Source organism: Mus musculus, chromosome 4 (genome assembly GCF_000001635.26).
Source record: "Mus musculus strain C57BL/6J chromosome 4, GRCm38.p6 C57BL/6J".
Taxonomy (NCBI): domain Eukaryota; kingdom Metazoa; phylum Chordata; class Mammalia; order Rodentia; family Muridae; genus Mus; species Mus musculus.
This window is the reverse complement of record NC_000070.6, coordinates 129922718-129944801: the sequence shown is the minus strand read 5'-3', so window position 1 is coordinate 129944801 and position 22084 is coordinate 129922718. Positions and strand designations below refer to the sequence as shown.

General features: G+C 46.8%; 1 protein-coding gene across 1 annotated transcript in view; it reads right to left on the bottom strand.

Annotated features, from left to right (window-relative positions):
* Positions 1-16035, bottom strand: part of Spocd1 (SPOC domain containing 1) — a 28349-nt gene extending 12314 nt beyond the window's left edge. The window contains exons 1-2 of the mRNA XM_017320505.1: positions 16004-16035; positions 14599-15553 (exon numbers count right to left, since the gene is read on the bottom strand). Of these exons, the coding sequence (XP_017175994.1) occupies positions 14599-15553; positions 16004-16005 (957 nt within the window). The 5' untranslated portion in view covers positions 16006-16035. The remainder of the gene's footprint in view (positions 1-14598; positions 15554-16003) is intronic.
* Positions 16036-22084: the final 6049 nt, after the last annotated feature.

Sequence of the window (22084 nt, the reverse complement as noted above, 5' to 3'; positions counted from 1 at the left end):
ACAAAAACAATCAGATTCAGTTGGGAACCAAACACAACTTCTGGAAATAAAAACATAATTAAAATAAAAAATAAAACCTCGGTGTATAGGTTTAATAGCATATTAGACACAGCTGAAGCCAATTAATGAGCTGGGCCATGGATCTCAAGAAATTATCCAGAACAGTCGCAGCACAGAGACTGCGGAGCAAAGTCAAGAAGATGCAAATGCTGGGAGTGAGCGGGACTAATTAATCTAGCTAATTAGGAGAGAGAAGAAAATGTGGTAGAGGCAGCACTTGAAGGTACACAGCTAAGGATTTCTCCCCAACTGATAAAAGAGGGCAATTCACAGCTTTAAAAAGTTCTGTGGAGTCCAGACAGGGAAATTAAAGGAACCTCACACCTACAGACATCAATCCCCAGGAATAAGAAAATTCAAAAAAAAAAAAAATCAAGAAAGGACTGGAGAGGCGGCTCAACAGCTGTTTCAGAGGACCTGAGTTCTGGTCCCAGCACCTACATGTAATGACTCACAATAACTGCCGGTAACTCCAGCTCCAGGCAGAGTAGGTGTCCTCTTCTGACCTCCAAATGTACACACATGTGTGTACCACACACATACACAAACATACACACACATGCACACATACACACACATGCACATACACACACTCACACACATACTCACACACATACACACACATGCACATACACACAAACTCACACACATACACACACATGCACACATGCACACACACACACACATGCACATACACACACTCACACACATACTCACACACACATACACACACATACACACACTCACACACATGCTCACACACACATGCACTTACACACATACTCACAAACATGCACACACATGCACATATACGCACACATACACATACACACACACTCACACACATGCAAGCAGACTCACAATTTTAAAGTCGAGGGAGGCTGATGAGATGGCTCAGGGGTTAGGAGCACTTGATGCTCTTGCGGAGGACTAGGGTTCAGTTGCCGGTACCCACATTAAGCTACCCACAAACCACCTGTAACTGAGATTCCAGGGGATCTAACACCCTTTCCCGACTCCACGGGCACCTGCATGCATGGGCTGCACTCAGGTGCACAGATAGACACCCACTTCTTTTAAAAAATAAAAATATAATTTTAAAAATCAAAGAGGAAAAATAATAGCCAGCAAGCCCATTAAAACGGCCTGCTGTTGTGCTCTGAATGCCCTCTACCACGCCCAGGTGGGCAACCAACCCTGTCTTTACCACATCTTACACAACAGGAGACCGAGGCACAGAGATTGGCTAATTAGGTAGCAAACCAAAGCACTGACATTTAAGCCCAGCCAGTCTGAGCCTAGAAGGTGCTTCCTTCACCCAGCATTCACTAGATGACACCGTGTCTATGGAAGGGGCAGGCACTTAGCCAAACAGCTCACTCCCCAGTGTCGATAAGGAAAGGCAGAACACGGCGGGGTATTATTTTTAAGGTGCTCAAATAAAGCAGTCATCCCTAGCCACTGTAGATCAGGGCAAAATCTTTTTTTGAGAATACAATGAGAAAAGACACAGCAGAGAAAAACAGACGTTACCCTTCTTGATAATTGCATGTTACTCAGTAAACAAAATGTACTTAAGGCAAAATGAATGAAAAAGACCAAAAAAAAAAAATGTAAAAACGCTAAAGGATGAGCCTGAGTTGGAAGGAAAAACAAATTATCCCACACAGGAAACATGAGTTGCAATGAGAAACTTTGAGCCAGGAGAAAAAAAAAAATACCGTGTTGAACCTAAACATTGTCTAGAATTAGAATGATGGTGTGTAATTTGGGGGATTAAAAACATAAGAAAGGACCAATTTACCCGATAACAATGGTACACAAATTGGGAAGGCGCATACTTGGAATTAAAACATCCCATGACCCTTGTTCCATTCAGGGGAAGCCGTATCCTTGGGCAAGTGAATTATTCGTGTTAAAATTCCCAGGAGAGCCAGTGAACGGGTCCAAGCAAGACACAGCAAGATGGAACGGAGGTAGATAAGCCAGGAGTTGCCAGAATTGTACTTGGGTCTGTGGCACATGCCTGCAGTCTCAGAAGCTGAGGCAGGAGGATTATGAGTTAGAATCCTGCTTGGGCTATATACCAAAGTCATGTCTCAAATGAAAAGAACTAATACATAAGTGAATTAGTATTCCAGACAATTAAAAAATCATCAGGTTTTTAGTTATTTATTCACTTATTAGGGAAAAAAAGTGTTTATTTGCTCCACTTCAAGGAGTTGCAGGGGGCAGGGGGAAAAAAGAAAGAAAATCCTGTTATGAAAAATAAATACTATTTCTAAAATATAATGAGGCGAAGAGACAAAAATGGAGTAATGTGAGATTGGTTGTATGCCAAGCACAGCGCAACACCGGAATGATTTAAACAGCAAAGAGTAAGCGGCTTCAGAGGCAGAAAAACATCATTCCAGAGACTTCACAACTCAGTGAGACTCGGGTCTACCACAGAGCCACAGCTCGGCACTCATAAGCATCAAATAACATAATCTCAAAAGCTCGGAAGCAAAAGTTGACAGAGTTACAAGAAAAAGACAAATTTGCTATCACAACAGGCCCATGTCTCTGAGTCAAGCGGACAAGACAATCAATGGGAATAAAAAAAGATTTGGCAAACCAAATAACTGGCTGCTTTATCCTGCATGGGTAACGCTGCCCCAACAACGACGGAACATTCATTCTTTTCAAGGATACATGTAACACACTTGAATACACTGCACAGCCTGAGCCATAAACCAAACGTTAGTACTCTTTACTTAATGTTTGCCTTCAGGTAAGTGAGACATGTGTACCTGGTACTTCAGGTGGCCAGAAGAGGGTGCAGGAGCCCTGGAACTAGAATTAAGAGGTAGCTGTGAACCCTCATGTGGGTGTTGAGAACTGAACTTGGGGCCTCTGCAAAAGCAGCAACTACTCTTACTATTAAACCATCCATGGTGGTTTGAATGAGAATGCCCCCCACACACACACACACAAATAGGGTCATATGTTTGACCTGTTTGGAAGGATTAGAAAGGTGTGATCTTGTTGGAGGAGGTGTACCAGTGGCAAGAAGCCATTGTGAAATATTCATGCCAATAAGCCAAGGAATAGAAATGCAGATAACATGAACTCATATCTAGAAAAAGACAACTCAACAGGATTGGCTCAAAACGTAAGACATCGGCGAGATGGATATGAGAAGCAGACTCCCCTCTTCCTGAAGCACAGGGTGGGTGCGAAGCACTGGTAAGGTGTCATTAAAATCTGTCCAAGTGGGCTGGTGAGATGGCTCAGTGGGTAAGAGCACCCGACTGCTCTTCTGAAGGTCCAAAGTTCAAATCCCAGCAACCACATGGTGGCTCACAACCACCCGTAATGAGATCTGACGCCCTCTTCTGGTGTGTCTGAAGTCAGCTACAGTGTACTTACATATAATAAATAAATAAATAAATAAATAAATAAATAAATAAATAAATAAATAAATCTTTAAAAAAAAATCTGTCCAAGTAGCCGGGCGACACCTTTGATCCCAGCACTCGGGAGGCAGGGAGGCAGAGGCAGGCGGATTTCTGAGTTCGAGGCCAGCCTGGTCTACAGAGTGAGTTCCAGGACAGCCAGAGCTACACAGAGAAACCCTGTCTCAAAAAGCAAGCAAACAAACAAATCTGTCCAAGTCACTGTCGGTGATAGTGATATGTTAAAGGAGGTTGTTTTAATTTTATTACATCTATTTATTCAGGGGGTCAGGCATGTTCTGGATGTGATGGACCTGTGTGTACGTCTCCTGCCATTTGGATGTCAGAGATCAAACTCAGGTCCCTCAGGTTTAGCGGCAGAAACCTTGACTTACAAAGCCACCTCTCTGGCCCCAATTCTATAAGTCTGTACTGTAAGGACCCCTTCTGAAGTTCATTTTCTTGGTTTTTTCTTTTTTTTTTTTTTTTTTTTTTTTTTTTTGAGTTTTTCGAGACAGGGTTTCTCTGTGTATCCCTGGCTGTCCTGGAACTCACTCTGTAGACCAGGCTGGCCTTGAACTCAGAAATCCACCTGCCTCTGCCTTCCAAGTGCTGGGATTAAAGGCATGCGCCACCACGCCCGGCTGAAGTTCATTTTCTAGTTGACAAGATGCCGGTGGTGAAGCAACCTGACTCCCTAGTTAACAGCTACTGGGACTCTGGCTCCCTGCCTTGAACAAATTGTCAGTCCAACAGGCAGCCTAACTGCCTTTCATCAGGACCAGAATAGCCCATAAATGTCTTTAAAACAAACAAACAAACAAACTGCAGGATGGTCTGCAGGAAGCTCAGCAGAAAAAGCACTGGATGCTCTTCCAAAGGACCTGGGTTTGATTTCAAGCACCCACACGGACACTCACAACAACCTGTAACATCAGTTCCAGGGGATCTGATGTTCCCTTCCAGACTCTGTGGACATCACGCATGCACGTAGTGCACAGACATATATGCAAGCAAAACACCATGCATATAAGAAATAAAAATGAATAAATCTTTAAAACAAACAAACTACAGGCTGTGCCAGCTCACTGCCTAGGCCCCGAAGGCACAGTCTTTATCAGATGCTACCACCACGGATCCTAGTGAGCTCAGCCTTTGACAGTAGCCAGGGTTCCAGCCTGCAACTTTTTCCACCTAGGCTTGTCTGGAAGTTGCAAAGCCATTTACAAGCAAGGGCTGAGGAATCCCAACTTTCAGGGCCCATCCATGATTCATCACCTTATAGGACAAAGGGTTTCAATACCTGAGCCCTGCAGGAAAACAAAAGGTACCTTGCTGTGGCTCCCACCTGCCTCCTGCCTCCCTCGATGCTACCAGGGACCAGCACTTGGCCCACTTCTATCTGTGTAGAAAGAAAGAGCGGCCAACTAGCTGACTCATAACACACCTGCAACCACAGGATACACCCAATCCACAGGGAGGAAACAGCTCTCCTGAAGAAAATACTGTTCTAAGGACTGTGGGGTTTTTTCGGTTTTGTTTGTTTGTTTGTTTGTTTTTAAACAATACTCTATTCCCACAATGTTCAAAAATCAAATAATTCCAACCTCATAGAAATTACTCCAGAAGACTTTACAACCCACAGATCAGTCATTTCGGGACAGTTAACTCATCAACTGAAATGCAAAAAAAAATTACAAGCAAATTATTAATAAGAACTTAGCAAATAGGAAGGATACACAGGAAAAACCCCACCAGGACATTATCAAGTCGGGTTTGTTTCAGTAAGGCAAGATTGGCTTAATATTTAAAAACTCATTAACTCTACTACATTAATAAATTAGGGGGTGAAAATCATATGATTATCTCCCCAAATGCACTGTGCATTCAGAATAATTAGCAATCCAGGGACAGAAGAAAGCTTCCCCGGCACGCTAAAGAACATCAATAGGAAAACATTTCGATGTGAAACCCTGAACAATTTCACTTAACACTCACTACAGTCAAAGCTACCCACAACCACCTTTATCCGGGGTTATATTAATGTAGCAGGTAAGGACGTGTGTGTGTGTGTGTGTGTGTGTGTGTGTGTGATACAAAGGACTATAAGGACTTAATAACACAACTGCCATTTGTCAGCATGGAACTGTGTCTACAGAACACAGCAACTGCCTAACAGATAAATTATACGAATTAGTAAGAGTTCAGCAAGATTCCTACATACAAAATCAATGAGCAAAAATCAATCGTTTTTTTTTTTTTTAATATGCTAGCAGCAGCCAGACACTGCAATTTTTAAAGTTTCCACGTTAGAAAGGCGTGGAAAATATCAAGCAGTATGAGTGGTTACTGTGAGCCCTCTGATGGGAAGACCACCTCATCCCCTGGGAAGTGACACGAGGTCTTGATCCTCTGATGCAGACACCATCTTGGAGGGTCCACGGGGAACAGAGAGAGCAGGAGTTAGCCCACCTGCAGCCCGACTGTAATGAGGACATGGGGAGACTGTTCTGAGCACACTTCTTGAAGGCCGGTGCTAGGGTCTCCCAAGAAGATGCACAGATATGGGAAGAACAGCCCTAAGTGTGAGCAGCACCATCCCATTGGCTGGGAGCCTAGACATACCAAATGAGGTCTGTAGCAAGGGAGACCACTCAGCTTCCTGGTCACTGCCTCTGCCTCCCCCTGACTTTCCTGTGGTGATGGACTAGAGCCTCTGAATTACTCGCTAGGATAACTCCTCCATGGGATGGTTCTTCTCCAGGATTCTCACAGCTGTAGAACACCACACAGGGCGGGGCAGTGATGATGAGGGCCTTTAATCTCAGCACTCAGGAGCTACGTAGGGGAAGCCTGAGTTCGAGGCCAGCCTGGTCTACAGAGCAAGTTCCAGGACAGCCAGGGGCATAGAGAGGAACTCTGCCTCAAAAAACAAACAAACAAACAAACAAACAAACAAACAAACACCACACAGAAGAACTGTTTAACTATGGGCCAGGAATGCAATACACTATAGAATAAACAACCTCATTTCTTCAGCTTCTGGGAAAAGGAACAAAACCCTACAAGAGACAGGGGAGCCCGTGGTTTAAAAGAAACATGAAATACTTATCAACCACTTAAAAATGGGCAGACTTCATTTGGATCCAACATTAAAAGGCAGACTATAAAAATAAATCAGGAGCTGTGTATGGGGGTACATACGTTTATCCCAGCACTCAGGAGGCAGAGGCATGTGGAGTATGAGTCTGAGACCAGCCTGATCTATACAGGGAATATATGTGTGTGTGTGTGTGTGTGTGTGTGTGTGTGTGTGTGTGTGTGTGTGTGTGTGTGTGTGTATCAAGGCATACATCACTACCTCCATCTGGATTGAATAAGTATTGAATTGTTAATACTATTAAGGAATTGTTGCCATCCTGAAAAGAAGGTGACACTTGGTAGCTAAAGTGGTGTGGAGAAGAGGGACTCCATCCCACGAATCAGAAATCACATTCTGTAAGGAGCTACACAGAGAACAGGGCCAGTAACAAAGACTGTGTCCCCTTGACCAAACTCTATCCAGGTTCCTGCAAGGAACCAATTCTCAAACTTATGTCTATAAGGACTTAAAAGCTCAACACTACCCCCCCTAGGATGACCCTAGTCTTAAATCACCTGCCTGAGGAAACCCAGCGGAGACCCTCAAGTTCACTGCTAGCTCTGCCAATATCTGCAGACAGGGCCAGTTTCCCAGACATAATATCTGGCCCAGCTCTGTCCCTGTTCTTTAAGATGCATAATTATTTCTGTACAGAAAGGAACTGAGAGGGTTCAATGGTGGCAGCAATGGAGGTGGCAATGCACGCCTTTAATCCCAGCACTCAGGAGGCAGGGACAGACAGATCTCTAAATTCAGGGTCAACCTGGTCTACAGAGCAAGTTCCGGGACAGCCAGGGCTGCACAGAGAAACTGGGTCTCAAGAAGCCATAGAAGAAGAGGAGGAGGAGGAAGAGGAGAAGGAGGAGGAGGACAATGGAGGGAAGGAAGGAAGAAGGAAGGAGGATGGCTGGCTGGCTGTGGTTACCAGGATCTAGAGGTAAACAGGAATGGGAACGGGGAATTACCGTCTGATAGGTGAATTCAGTTGTAGGGTGTGTGTGTGTGTGTGTGTGTGTGTGTGTGTGTGTACTAAATGCCACTGACCTATATACACTTAAAAACTGATTAAGACCCAAATTTTATGTTATATGTATTTTACACAATAAAAATTTTTAGAATTTCTTTCACCAACAGATACTGTAAGAAACGCAAAATTGTGGACTTGGAGAGACTCTGGCTCAGTGGTTAAGAATACTCGCTACTCTCACAGAGGACCTGAGTTCTGCTCTTAGCACCCGCATGGTGGCTCACAACCTCCTGTAACTCCAGCTCCTGGGGATATGAGGCCTTCTTCTGGTCTCCAAGGTACCCACTCTCATGTACAAACTCACACACAGGCACACACACATCCACAAATAACAATAAAACACAACTGGAAAGGAATAGTATCCAGAATATATAAAGAATTCCTATGAGTTCATAAGATGTTAACATACACATATATAAATGTGTGTATGTATGTATGTGTGTACATATTTTATATATACACATATATAATATATACTGTATATATGTATATATATACATATATATATATGACAAAGTTTTAACAGAGATGGCTAAACTAGATGAAAAGTTTCTTATATTAAGGAATTAACATGAAGGCAAAATCAAGACCACAGAGACATGCTAACTATCTCTACTTTGGCAAAAATCAAAAGCTGATAGCATCAAGTGTTGGCAAAGATGTGAAATGACCGAAAGATGTCTACAGAGCCAGTGGGGTGCACACTGCTTCGGTAACTCTACGGTCACACCACCCCAGACACACCTGACCTCCATCACTTTGGTGAGTCCCTAGCACTGAAGATGTGCGTGCCCTATCACCTAGAAATCCATCTCCAGAGGTCGTGCCCTCTGAAGATATTCTTGGTCAACTATGCCAAAGAATATATTCTAAACTGTTCACAGCATCTCCATGTGTAATAGCAAACAAACAAACAAACAACAAAAAGCACTACATAGTCCCACAGGCTGTAAATATATCTGTGGCATGTGCCTGCAGTGGGTACCTGCTGCCAGCATTTAGGATTGGTGAAATCAGGAGAACATTACTAAGTCTTCTGTGCCTCAGTTTTCCTATCAGCAAAATGGGGATAATACCAGCATCCTCCTCAGAGTGTTGATTCTAGGACCATGGCATCAGCACCTGAGACATGTCAAGCTCTCTCTACCAACACTCGTTGGTGCCTGCCTCAGAAGGTCCCCCTCCTGGAACCTCTGCACTTCCTCCAACCAATACTGAATCTGCTGATCTTTCTCAGTCTCCCCTAATCCCACTACCACTCCACTCCTGTAACACGCCCCACTGCCCAAGCCTCCCCTCTTCCCGGCATATTCCTTCTACCTCCTCTGTTCGCTGAGCATCTATTTCCCTTGTCCAGACCCACCCAGCTCAGACAGTCGGGCCCTCCGCCCTACTCCACTGTCAGGGCATCCATGATCTTCTGAACTTCAACTTTCTGATTACCCTGTCTGTGCCCCTCCCAGGTAGGAGCCCTCCCCGCCCCCTGCTCTGCTCCAGTCATCCCACAAATTACAACAAAGTCCAATATACATCTGAACCTCTTACGCAGGCCTTTGGCAGCCTCTGGACTTGCACAGGCCTAAATACAAGTCCCAGCTTTGCCCCGTCCAGTCACGTGAAACTGACTGAATCAATGGCCTCTGAAAGCCAATTTTCTTTTAGCGGTTGGACAGAGATATTAACGTTGACTTTCATGCTCTTGTGGGGATTAAATGAGATGTGTGTAAAACTCCTGTTAGAGCAAATAAACTCCCTAGTCAAAAAGGAGCTGGGGGCCGAGGTGTGGCTTCACCAACGGAGTGTTTGCCTCCCTTCTGTGAAGCCTTGGGCTCAGTCGCCAGCACCTCGTGGGACAGACTTGGCAGCACAAGCCAGCAAGCTCAGCACATGGGAAGTAGGAGGAGGCTCAGAAGTGCATAGTCCTTAGCTCCACAGTGAGGCTGAGGCCGGTCTAAGATACAGGAGACCCCGTGTCACAAACACACACACAAAGCTGAATCAAGGAGGCGAGAGAGAAATCCGTTGTTTGGCTGTTTTCAGTGCAGGGAATTGAACCCAGGGCCTTATGCATGCTTGACAAGTATGCTACCCCTGAGCTACACTCCCAGATAAAGTGCCATTCTTAGGTCACCCACTGGGAACACACTCTCCTCTCCCCTTGCGCCTCCTGACACTGGGCAACTGCGGGCTGCACCTTGTGCTTGGGTGTCTGGGTCAGGGCAGAGAAGCTATAACGGCATCCTCAGGGAAGAGGGCAAACTAGCAGAACCGCCCTCCCCATACTGCCTCCTACCCCATCCCCAGAGCAGCTCCTGATCTCTCTGGATACAACAGAACTCAAGACAGAGGGAAGGGTGGCGTCTTGACCCCTCTCCCTCCAAGACCCTCGGTTTCAAGGCAGAATACAACACCGCTGGCTGGGCTCTCCTCTCAGAGCTGGGTGGTCCTCAGGCTGAGTGGATGCTCTCTCTCTTTCACAGAGGAGGCAATTACAACTCAGAGAGGAAAAGCTCTGCCTGGTGTCTCTGTGTACCGAGAGCCTGACCTTGAACTCTTCGGTCTGGCTCTGCTTCCACCCAGGCAGCCTCCAGCAAAAAGTCGTGGGGTCCCCTAAAGGCTCTGGCAGATGACTGGCTGGGCTCTGTGCCCATGCTTGCCCATGCTTGCCCACACCCCACTCTGCTTGTCCTCAGCCACCCACTGCCCGTCCCTGTCACAACCCAGCCCCAATTCTTCTCCTGCAGCTGGCACCGGTTTCCATGGAAACGGGTTGTTTGGGCAGCTGTGGGATGGTACGCTGAGCTGCAGTATCCAGAATGATGCTCGGAGCAACACCCAGTTCTGGGCTGCATCGAGCCAAGCCAGGCAGGAAACCTGGTTACGACATGGCACTCCGGCAAGCCCCCCTCCACCGAAAACACTGTAACCCTGGGAACCCCAACCCTGCCGTTCAATCCAAGTAAGTTGTCTGGAGTGGGGAGAAGCCAGATGTACCAGAAACCTCTCCCCAGCATCCCTGCCTGAACAACAAAACTGCGTAGTTCTTGTCACAAGCATGGAGCTAAATGGTAAATGTGTCACCACGGTGACTCCTCACCACCCTCCCCCCCCCAAGGTATTATTAACACCCTCGTGACATCCCGGAAGGTGAAGGCACTTGCTTGGGTCATCAGGCAAAGTGAGGCTGAGTGGCAGCTCTCAGAACCCTCCAGTGGCTGGAAACGAGGAAAGGAAGTCCTTGCTCATTCTCTCATCAACGTGCCCACGGCCGTGACAAAGACAGCTAGACACGGCTCTGACGCAGGGTCGGGAAAGGCAGAACTTCTGCCGAACCATGTGTGCCAACCTGGAAAGACCTTCAAATGGTACAGAGCCCAAAAGGCGAAGCAGCCCCACACCATGCTGCGCAGTCTGACAACCTATTCACACACGAAAAGGCCAATGGCAGACGTTCACGTACAGAATCTCATGAAAGGAACCTGAAGGGCACAGGCTCACACCGGTGTTCCTTCCCAATGAACGGCAGTCTCAAAGGCATCCACGGGGCTTCTTACTCTACCAAAAAAGTATGCATTTGTGTGTGTGTGTGTGTGTGTGTGTGTGTGAGAGAGAGAGAGAGAGAGAGAGAGAGAGAGAGAGAGAGAGAGAGAGAGAGAGAGAGAGCATCCATGCAGGTGCAGAGGAGGGGGCAAAATGTCACCCTCTATCACCTCCACCTTATTTTCTGAGACAACAAGGTCTCTCACTGAATCTGGAGGTAGGCTGACAGGCTGCCGCCAGCGAGCCCCGGTGAGCCTCCTGTCTCCATCCCCCACAGTACTCAGGAGACACAGGCATCCTGGTCCATGCTCAGTTTCTTATTCGGGCATCTCGCTTTTGCAGGACCCCTCTCACCCGCTGAGCCATTTCTCCAGCTCTGGGTTCTGAAGTGGCAATATCTAGCTTCTTTGGAAAGTTAGTTGTGTCAAATGATGTTTTGCTGGGGCACACAGGTGAAAGAATGTCTTGCTAAAGCAGACATGTGAACGGATGTTTTCCTGAAGCAGACACAGGGGAAAGGACGCTGGAGGCAGGAGTATAACTATGACCCCACAGACAGTGGGAGACGAGCACTGAGCATTGGCTTGGTTTGTTCTGCCTCCCTATGCACTATGCATCTCTAGGCAGCCATTGAGAGAAGCTTGCCCAAGAACTGCTCATGAGGTTCCTGCAAACCCCCCCCCCCAGCCTCACTGAGGCCAGTTGGGGAGCCTAACGGTTCCTCAGGATTGAGCGACAACTGCTGGTTCATGCCTGGTGTCGGCCTGCGGAGAGAACTGGTCTGTAGCTGCCAGTTCGTGTGTGCTGTCTGCCTGTCTAGAGGACTGGTCTGCAGCTGCTGAGTCGTATTTGGTGTTTGCTACAGGACTGAACTGCTGCTGCCAAAGAAGATGGAGCTTGCTCCCCCAAAGAACTACTGCTGAACAGGTCAACTTCCCCACCAACACTACCCAGTGGTGAAGCCAGAGCTTTGTACATAGTAGAATAAGCACCCTGCCAACTGAGCCAAGTCTCAGCCTAACTGGGACATATTTTAAATATCAGAAGGCAAAATAAAATAGGATACAATTATGCCAGTTTGGGGTAAGACGAGATGAGTGTAGGAAAAAGATTCGTGATAGGCCTGTTCTGAACTCAGGTCGTGCTGGGGGCTGCCGAGTGCAGGGTTTGCAGCTCATCCTCCTTAGCGGCTTTCTTGTTGTTGTTTTGGTTTGGGTTTTTTTTTTTTGTTTATTTGTTTATTTTGTTTGTTTATTGAGATGTGTAACCCTGGATATCCTGGAATTCACTCTGTAGACCAGGCTGGCCTCGAACTCACCAGAGATCTGCCTGCCTCTACCTCCAGAGTGCCGGGATTAAAGGCGTGCGCCACCACCCCTGGCTCCTCTTTATTTTCTAAGACAAATTAAAATTCTTTTGAAATGAAAGATGACTAGTTGGGGGACTGGAGAGATGGCTCAAAGACTAAGCATGTTTTTTGCTCTTCCAGAGAACCCAAGTTCGGTTCCCAGCACCCACTTCAAAGTTCACAACCACCTGTGACTCCAGCTCCAGGATGCAGCGCCCCCTTCTGGCTTACACCGACTCCTGCACTCACGGGCATACACTCCTACACAGACACACAGGCAAAGTGAATAATAAACAACAACGAAGCAGAGCAAGTGTTTTGAGTCAGGTGTAGTGACACATGCTTGCAATCTCACCATGCAGGAGTTGAAGGGTCGAGGGTCAGAAATTCAGACCAGACTTGGCTACATTGGAAGTTTGAGAATAGCCTGGACCTTGACCTACCATCTCGACAAAAGCCAAAATATAGATGCTTGCAAGAATAATATCACAGAGTTGGGATAAAATTATCCTACAAACAAGGATAAACACATAGGCAGCTCATTGCCTCCTGTCTCAGTGTTACTAATGAGCTCTTTGACCCTGACTGGTCATTTTATCTCTTGGAGCCTCTGTGACCAAATCAGTGCAATGGGTATATATCATCAGTGTTTACCTCAGAAGTTGTACAAAGATCTCAGATAACACACTCAGCACCTGGCATGTTGAACAAGCTTAGCCGATGACATTGAATGCGCAAGCACACAAGACAAACTTCCTGGGTTTGGTTCCCACTGTCACTTCCTTTTCTTTGCTTCATATAATTATATCAAAAGCATCTAGCACATAATACACGTTCAATAAATATAAAAGCAATCGGTTATATGGGAAAAATAAGTACTATCTTCCACCCCTGGCTTGTAGACATTAGATATGGTTATTAACAAAATTCATATCATAATTAAACAGACAACGAATGCAGAGAGAAACAGTGACAAGAGAGAACACGGAAGGATGGAAGCCCCGACTCCATCCCTGTGTGAACTTGGAGAGGTCTGTTAATTCCCCCGAGCCTCAGTTTCCCCATCTGGTAAAGTGGGCTAATTCTTGTCTTGAGGGACTATTACTAACACTATAAAAAAAGCAAACATCACTCAGGTGGCAGAGGCAGGCGGATTTCTGAGTTCGAGGCCAGCCTGGTCTACAAAGTGAGTTCCAGGACAGCCAGGGCTATACAGAGAAACCCTGTCTCGAAAAACCAAAAAAAAAAAAAAAAAAAGCAAACATAATGGAAGTGGAGTGACTTACCTCCCATCTTGAGCTAGACACTTTATTTTATGTCCTATCTCATTATCCCATTAAAGAGGGGTGTGTATATCCTTTTTATTTCAGACAGGGTCTCACCAGGTAGTCCTGGTTGGCCTGGAACTCACTTTGTAGACCAGGGTGACCGCAAATGCATAGAGACCTACCTTTGACCTGCTTCTGCCTCCAGAATGCTGGAATCAAAGGCATTTGCCATCTTACCCAGCTTATTATATATATTATTAATCTTATTGAATGAGAGAAAAGTTATTAAAGAATAGTGGGAGGCAATTCCTCCAGGAAGTAGGCTAGAGCAGGATTTGAACCCAGGACTTGCTGCCTCTAACAGATAATGGGCCCTCACAGGAACTCAGTAATGTCGTTTATTTTTTTCCTTTCCTGACTCTAGAATTTCAATGTATAGAATCTGGGAAGCTGGGCTTAGTAAGCCACACACCTGTAATCCCAGAGACTGAGAACCTGAAGCACTAGAGTCAAAAGTTCAAAGCTACTGTAGGCTACAGTGAGTTCAAAGCCAGCCTAGGCAACTTAGTGAGAACCCCATATCAAAATAAAAGGGGCTTGGGGGATGCGGTTTAGTCATAGAGTGTCTGTTTAGCGTGTGTGAGGCCCTGGGTTCAGTCCCCAACAAACCAAACAGAACAAGTCCGAGAGAAGACGCTCAATAAGAGACACTGGAGTTTACTTCTGTTAAGTGCCACACCCAGCCATCCTACCCTAAACTATCAGCTTCAACTTACCAGTCTGGGAAAATCCTTTTTACTGGCTCCCTCTGCGTGATCCTGGCTTGAGTCATCTGGACTTGTCCAAGGCCGCTTCTTCACATGTGTAGGTCTTCTCTGCTCTAGGGGTGCACCATCGAGCCCACCCAAGGGCTCTGGGGAGCTAGCACAGGAATTGGCTGGGGCAGAAAGTCCTTGTTCCAGCTCCATCCTGGACCCTGACTGGGCCTTGTCCTCTGGCCCCACCGGGTCAGGTGGAGTGCCAGGGCTGCCAACCACAAACGCGGGCTGTACTTCCTGCTGATCTGTAGAATCCTCAGTCAGCACCTCTGGGTACAGTGCTGGACTCTGAAGAGGCTCCTGGGTGACCAGACTAAGGGGCTCGCCTCCAAAGAGCCCTGGGAATTCAAAAAGGTGATCAAGGCTGTCTGGCGCAACCCCATCCTTAGAAAAGAGCATGTTTTCAACCTCGGTTTCTACAGCACATTCCACCCAACTTCCACCTGGCTCTCCAGGCTCAGTGTCCTTAGAAGAAAGAAGCCTTGGGGGACCTGCAAAGGCCTCTGGAGAAGCACACTCGGGAGGGTCCCCATCTGGTCTTTGACCAAACCTCAGGGAAAAACCTGACTTTTCCTCCTCCTGGGGACAGATTCCACACTTCCTGCATTTCCTTCGGAAAGGGGGCAGGACTGGAGATGGGGGCGGGCCCTTTGCACTGAGCCCCTCTTTGCTGAGTGTAGGATCCTCTGGGGAAACCATTCCTTCGACAGTGGTGGCTTGTCTAAAGCTGGGGCTGCTGGCCTCTTCCATTCCTGCTGGCCCCTCTGTACAGACCAGTACTCTATCTGGGAAGTCCAGTGATGTACCACAAAGACTTCTGGAGCTTCCAGTAGCCAAGAAGTCACACAGAGAGTCCTGGAACCTAGACAATGTCCTCTGTCCACCAGCCCTGGCTAAAAACTTGTCAACAGGCCTATGTGGAAAAGAGGGAGGTCTCAGGGAAAGCCTGACTGGGTAGTCCTCCCCGGCTTGCCAACTCACCTCCTAGACATGCTCCCTCCCCCGACCCCCACTCCTCGCACTAGTCTGCAGAAGGGAAGCTATCCAGATAGGGCCACTCCTCTGAGCTTCCCAAGAGCTTTTTTACCCTTTAAGCTTTCTGCTTAAATGAAAAAGGGTAAAAGTCACTACTTATCAGTGACACTGTGAAATGAGGTATCTCGCTTCACCCTAGCTGGTTCAGAGACTGCCCAAAAGCACACAGAGAGCAGAAAAGAGGAGATTCTCCCAGAAATGCAAAAGCCAGCTCCACACGGAGCAGAAATCTCAGCCCTATCTATACCCCACTCCTATAAACAGGACTCTGAATCAAGCCAGTCCCTGAACGCACTAGGACCTCCGACCTAAAGCTCCAACCGCTTACATCTGAGCTGCTACAGCTCCTTCTCCTTCTACTCCTGGGGGGCCGGGGGGGGGGGTTGAGGGAAGAAGCACGTGATGCGGAGAAGATGGTCCTGGATCCAAGGGGTGGGAGGCAGGACCTGGTGGTGCCCAGCAACGGCTCCCTAGGGGTGCTGGCGTTCTTGTCCAGCAGGAGGCGCTCGCTCCCTGCCGAGGGCTTCTGGGAGGAGGTGCCAATCATTCTGCCTCCACGCGACCGGGCGGGGTGCGGGGTGCGTGGGCAAAGGAATCGCAGACCCCCCGGATGCCGAAAGCTGCCTAAGATTGTAAACAGAGTGGAGGAGGTGTCTGAAACCCCTGGGGATTGTTAAACTCAAATCTGATTATTTTTCCTAATTAGATATTTTAATATTGTCTGGCATACAATATATCTAGACACACATGTGCCTTCTAGTCGAATAGAACGTCAAGAAATAGAAAAGTTTAAACTTCCTCTCATTTCTCAACCCTCTACTCTGTGGAACTTTGGGGTTTTTCTTTGTGGTCGATTTTGTTTGCCTGATTTCATAGCTATGGGTGACACTCCCATGCACATATCACTTGGCTCTTAAAATTTAAAAACCAAGTGATATGGCACTTAATAATCCATTAATCTATTAATTATTTATATTTATTGTTAATAGTATAATTAGTTGTTGATTATATATATTATAATTTATGATTAATTAGTTATTGATCCCACATGTGGTGACTTTATTTACTATTCTTTCCCCCCTCCACCCAGTTTTTAGTTTTTGAATATTTTTTAATTTTTAAAAATTGAATGTATTGGGCATGGTGGCCCATACCTTTAATCCCAGCACTCGGGAGGCAGAGGCAAGCGGATTTCTGAGTTCCAGGCCAGCCTCGTCTACAAAGTGAGTTCCAGAACAGCCAGGGCTATACAAGAGAAACCCTGTCTCAAAAAAAAAACGACAAATAAATAAATAAATAAATAAATAAATAAATAAATAAATAAATAGGAGGAGGAGGGAGAAGGAAGGGAAAGAGAGAGAGACAGAGAGAGAGAGAGAGAGAGAGAGAGAGAGAGAGAGAGAGAGAGAGAGAGAGAGAGAGAAGCAAAGTAAAATGTGAAGTCTGCCCAGCACCACCCTCTGCCTTTGAATTCAGAGGCCAGCCTGGGTGTATAAGACCCTGCCCCGAATTAAATAGATACAACAAATAAAATACCAGTTGCAAGGGATTCTGGGAAGCCACTTCCACCTCACCTCTTCCCAAGAGAGCAGGAAGGCACACTGGAATGGGAGAATGGAAGCAATATTTGAAAATATCTTTCATCTAATTAATATGTCAATTGCTTTCTCTCTCTTATGAATTTTGATTTGATTTGGCCTCATGAATCTCAGACTGGCCTAGAAATCAGTAAGTAACCAATGGGAGCCTTAATCTTCTCACTTCCAGGGTGCTGGGATCACAGGTGTGGACTACCACAGTGGTTTATGCCATGCTAGGGATGGAGCTAGGGTTTCGGGCATGGTGGGTAACCACTCTGCCCATTGAGCCACATCTCCAGGCCCTCAGTGGGTATTTTTAAATATCAGTCATGTGTTAAAAATACCCCATGTCCGTGGGGTATTTTTAAATCTCACATTACTATTGTGGATTTATGTGTCTAAATTCCTGCTTTAGATATTTCAAAACCACTTTTTAAGAAGCATTCGAAAAATACTTTTTTTTTTAAAGTATGGAACTCAAGGATAATGTTTGTCTTAAAAGCTTATTTATTTCAGCGTAATTTCCAGCTTGGGAAGAAATAAAGGTGCAAATGTATATATTTCTAGAATCTCCGTGCATGCCTCGCCTGCTCTCCTGCTTATTTGCTCTGTGTGTTATCAAGGAACACTCCCTACAGCTCAGCAGCCGGCCACAGGGCTGTCTGCTAAGCTCTGAATCCCCTGTGACCTTTGGGTCCCAGGCTCCAGCTTGGGCACTGGAGTGTCCTTGGCTCTGCCATCTCCTGTTCTAAGGTGTCCTTGTCACTCCTTGTTTCTCACAGCCTTGAACAGTTGTTGAGGGGGACCGTACTCCTCTTGCACAGTGCTTATCAGCTGGGGTTTCTCTAATGGCTTCCTCCCGCATTCGGCCTTCTTCAGAGTGCCACTGAGGGGAAGTGTCTTCTGTCACGTCCTACTGGGGCAGGTGACAGCTCCCAGTGACATTAACCTTCACCACGGGTAGAGTGTTTTCCGGATTTGGCCACGGCCAACTTGCTATTTTAAGAGTGTTAAGATGGAGAGAGGTAGTATTTTCAAAGGCTTTTTCAAAGTGGCGTTCTACAACGTCAAACAGAAAAACAATGCAGCCGGCTCCTCCTAACATTCTGCCTTTGCTTTCTGTATTTTCCTTGTTCCACAATTAATATATATGATAGAAAATTTGTTTGTTTGTTTGTTTGTTTGTTTTGAGACGAGTGTCTCTATGCAGCTCTGATTGTCCTAAACTCAGTGTGTAGACCAGGCTGTTCTTAAACTCACAAAGACCTACCTACCTACCTCTGCTTCCTCAGTACTGGGATTAAATTTCTTTTTTTTCTTCTCTTTTACTTTTGTTAAGATTCACATTATTTCTGCTGGGCAGTGTTGGCCCACACCTCTGACCCCAGCCCTCCAGAGGCAGAGGCAAGCGGATCTCTGTGAGTTCAAAGCCCGCCTGTTCTATAGAATGAGTTCTAGGACAGGGAAACCTTGTCTTAAAAGAAAAGGTTTTTTTTTTCTTGCTTTATTTTGAGATATGTGTCTTTGTGTCTGTGTGTGCACATACCATGTGTATATGTATGTTTGTGTTTGTGTATCTGTGTCTGTGTGTTTGTGTATCTGTATTTGTGTGTGTACCTGTGAATGTATGTATGAGTGTGCGTGCCTCCAGAAGCCATAAGAACGCCAGATCCTCTGAAGCTGGAATTATGGGCAGGTGGGAACCACCAGACATGGGTGCCGGGAATTGAACTCAGGTCCTCTGAATGAACAGCACATGCTCTTAGCTGCATAAACTAGAGGGAGCTGAGGGAGGGTGACCCTGGCACCATAGGTAACTGCCAGAGAAATGAGGAGTGCTCTACTCTCCTGAAACCCAGCTATGCTCCCAAGGGGCTGTGCCAATTTGCTCTCTATCAGCAGTAAGTGTACATCTGCAACATCCAGGATCCTCAGGCTTATACAGTATCTACTGTAGGTGATGTGTGTGTCTCTCTCTCTTCCTCTCTCTCTCTCTCTCTTCCTCTCTCTCTCTCTCTTCCTCTCTCTCTCTCCTTCCCCCACAACCCCCTCTTTCTACTTCCCTCTCTCCTGTCATAAACACATCTTGCTTTTTTTTTTTTGCTGTATTTCTTTTAAATTTAAAAGTAGAACTCAGAGAGATCTGCCTGCCTCTGCCTCCCAAGTGCTGGGATTTAAGGTGAGCGCTACCACTGCCCGGCTTACAGAAGTAGAAATAAATTTTATGTTTCCAATGAGTTATCGGAGGCTGTAGGAGAAGTGGCTGGGCAGGGCTGGAAGGCTGGACCATCAGAGGAACTGAGGGAGTGTGTAAAAATGGGGGCCACAGATGGAAGCAAGCTAAAGGCTTGGTAGAGAACGGAACAAGAAAGAAGCAAACAGATGGCCTCCAGGAAACAGGACAAAATTCGCACCCAAAAAAGAGGTGTCTTAGCACACATTGTATTGCTGTGAAGAGATGTCATAACCAAGGCAACCCAACTGAAGGCTTGCTCGTGGTTTCAGAGGTCTAGTCCATCATCCTTGTCATCACAGCAGGGAGCATTGCAGCACGCACTGCACTGGAACTGAGAGCTGCATCATGATACACAGACACAGAGAGACTGAGCCTGGGTCTGAGCCAGGGCCTGAGTGTGAGCTTTTGAAACCTCAAAGCCTAACCCAAGTGCCATACTTCCTCCAACAAGGCCACACATCTATGAGTCTCTGGGGATCGTTCTTAATCCGACCTCCACAGGAAGCAAGCAGGGGTGAGAGTGGGACTGGCATGGTCCCAGGCTCCTGCACTTGATGACGGATGTGTTCATAGTGGCCAAACTCACGAACTAGAAAACCAAAGAACAGACCCTGGGAGCTTCCAGCCAGAGGCTCTGTGTCCCAAGGCTCAGTCCACAGGGCTGAGGATCAGACACAGGGCTCCATACATGCATGACCGGACACAACTGTACCCAGGAGCTTCTGAGGTTAACAAGTGGCACTGTCCTTCTAACCCTTTGGGGACTCTTGTAGACACAGTTGTACACTCAGGGTCACACCTGCTGCCACGGGAAGGTTTCAATCCCACAACTACAAATCACTAGATGACACTGTCCTCGACCTTTGACGATGTCACACACATGGCTACACCTCTGAGTCCTCTGGGTTCACAGCCAGGGGTTTATGGTCCTCATCCCACAAGGGCATTGACAGCTACAACCATCAGAGGATGTGACTGCTGCTGGTGACTGTGTGTATGTGCGCGCACGTGCAGGGAACAGGTGGCCCTTTTCCAAGATGGCTAAGTACTGCTGGCACACTGACCAAGGCTGCCAGTGGACACGTAGGACGTCACTGTTGGTGCTGACTTGGATAACCTGGTCAGCTTTCTCCTGTAAACAGGTTCTTCTCCCTCCCCCTCCCCACTGTGAACTATGATGGAGAGGGGAGGTCATGGTGCAAGCACAGTCTTCCACATGGGGGGTGGGGATCTGAGTCCCACTTCCTCACAGATGCAAAAACTTCATCTGTCATTTGGAATGTCACAGGCGAGTTCTGTCCCAATTCCTTGATTACATCATTCAGGGGTTCATCTCAGTGTGGGCTTGGAGATGCTTTATCTATGAAACGTAATTCAATAGTACTTTATTTTGTGTTGAAAATAATCCAGTTTGGGGATTGGAGGGATAGCTCAGTTGACACAGTATTTGCCTAGCATGCCTGATGCTTTGAGTTTGTTCTCCTGCACGAGGTAAATTGGTGATGGTGATCCAGGCTTGCAAAGCCAACACTCGGGGGGGGGGGGGGGCAGGAGGCTTAGACATTCAAGGTCACCTTCAGCCACATGGTAAGTTTGAGGCCAGCTTGGGCTATGTGAATTCTGCTTCTAAAAACAAAGCAAATGGGTCTGGAGACATGGCTCAGGGGTTAAGAGCACTGGCTGCTCTTCCAGAGGTCCTAAGTTCAACTCCCAGCAAGCACATGGTGGCTCACAACCATCTGTAATGGGGTCTGATGCCCTCTTCTGGCAGCAACTTGAGACTCTGCCCTTTCCCCTACCTTGCAGAAATAGCATCTTTCCTCCATCTCAGCCCAGGGAACTTCGAGGTGAGAGAACGTAACTGCCACCCTCTGAGGGTGTGAACAAACTTACTTAAAGGACTGCAGGAGAGCCGGAGTGCGGCTTGCTTGGTAGAGTGCTCCCCTAGCATGTATGAAGCCCTGTGTCCAATCCCCAGCCCTGCAGAGATCGCAGATTGTGGAGTGAGAAGAATAAGGAGTTCAAGGTCACCCTTGGCTATCCGAGAGCTTTTGGCAAACCTGGAATATGTGGCATCCTGCCTTTAAAAAGGAGGAGGAGGGGCTGGAGAGATGGCTCAGCAGGTAAGAGCATTGACTGCTCTTCAGAAGGTCCTGAGTTCAAATCCCAGCAACCACATGGTGGCTCACAACCATCCATAATGAGATTGGATGCACTCTACTGGTGTGTCTGAAGACAGCTACAGTGTACTTACATATAATAAATAAATAAATCTTTTGTTTAAAAAAAGGAGGAGGAGAAGGGGGAAGAGGAAGAAGAGAAGGGGAGAGGGAGGAGGGAGGAGAAAGGAAGGTAGCTAGATAATAGAATTGGCCTCTCAGGCACCTCTGGAGCCTGCTGTGTTGTCCCCAATCCTGGATGTCAGGTAACTTCCATCTCCATTGAGAACTGTCATACGCTCTCTCCCTTGACAGAGCAGCATTTCCAGAATCATCCGACTAGACTAGAGTCCCACAGTAATGATCAGACCATCACTGCTCTCTCATGGCCTCAGTCTCCTCATCTGTCACTGAGGGATAGCAAGGTTAAATGG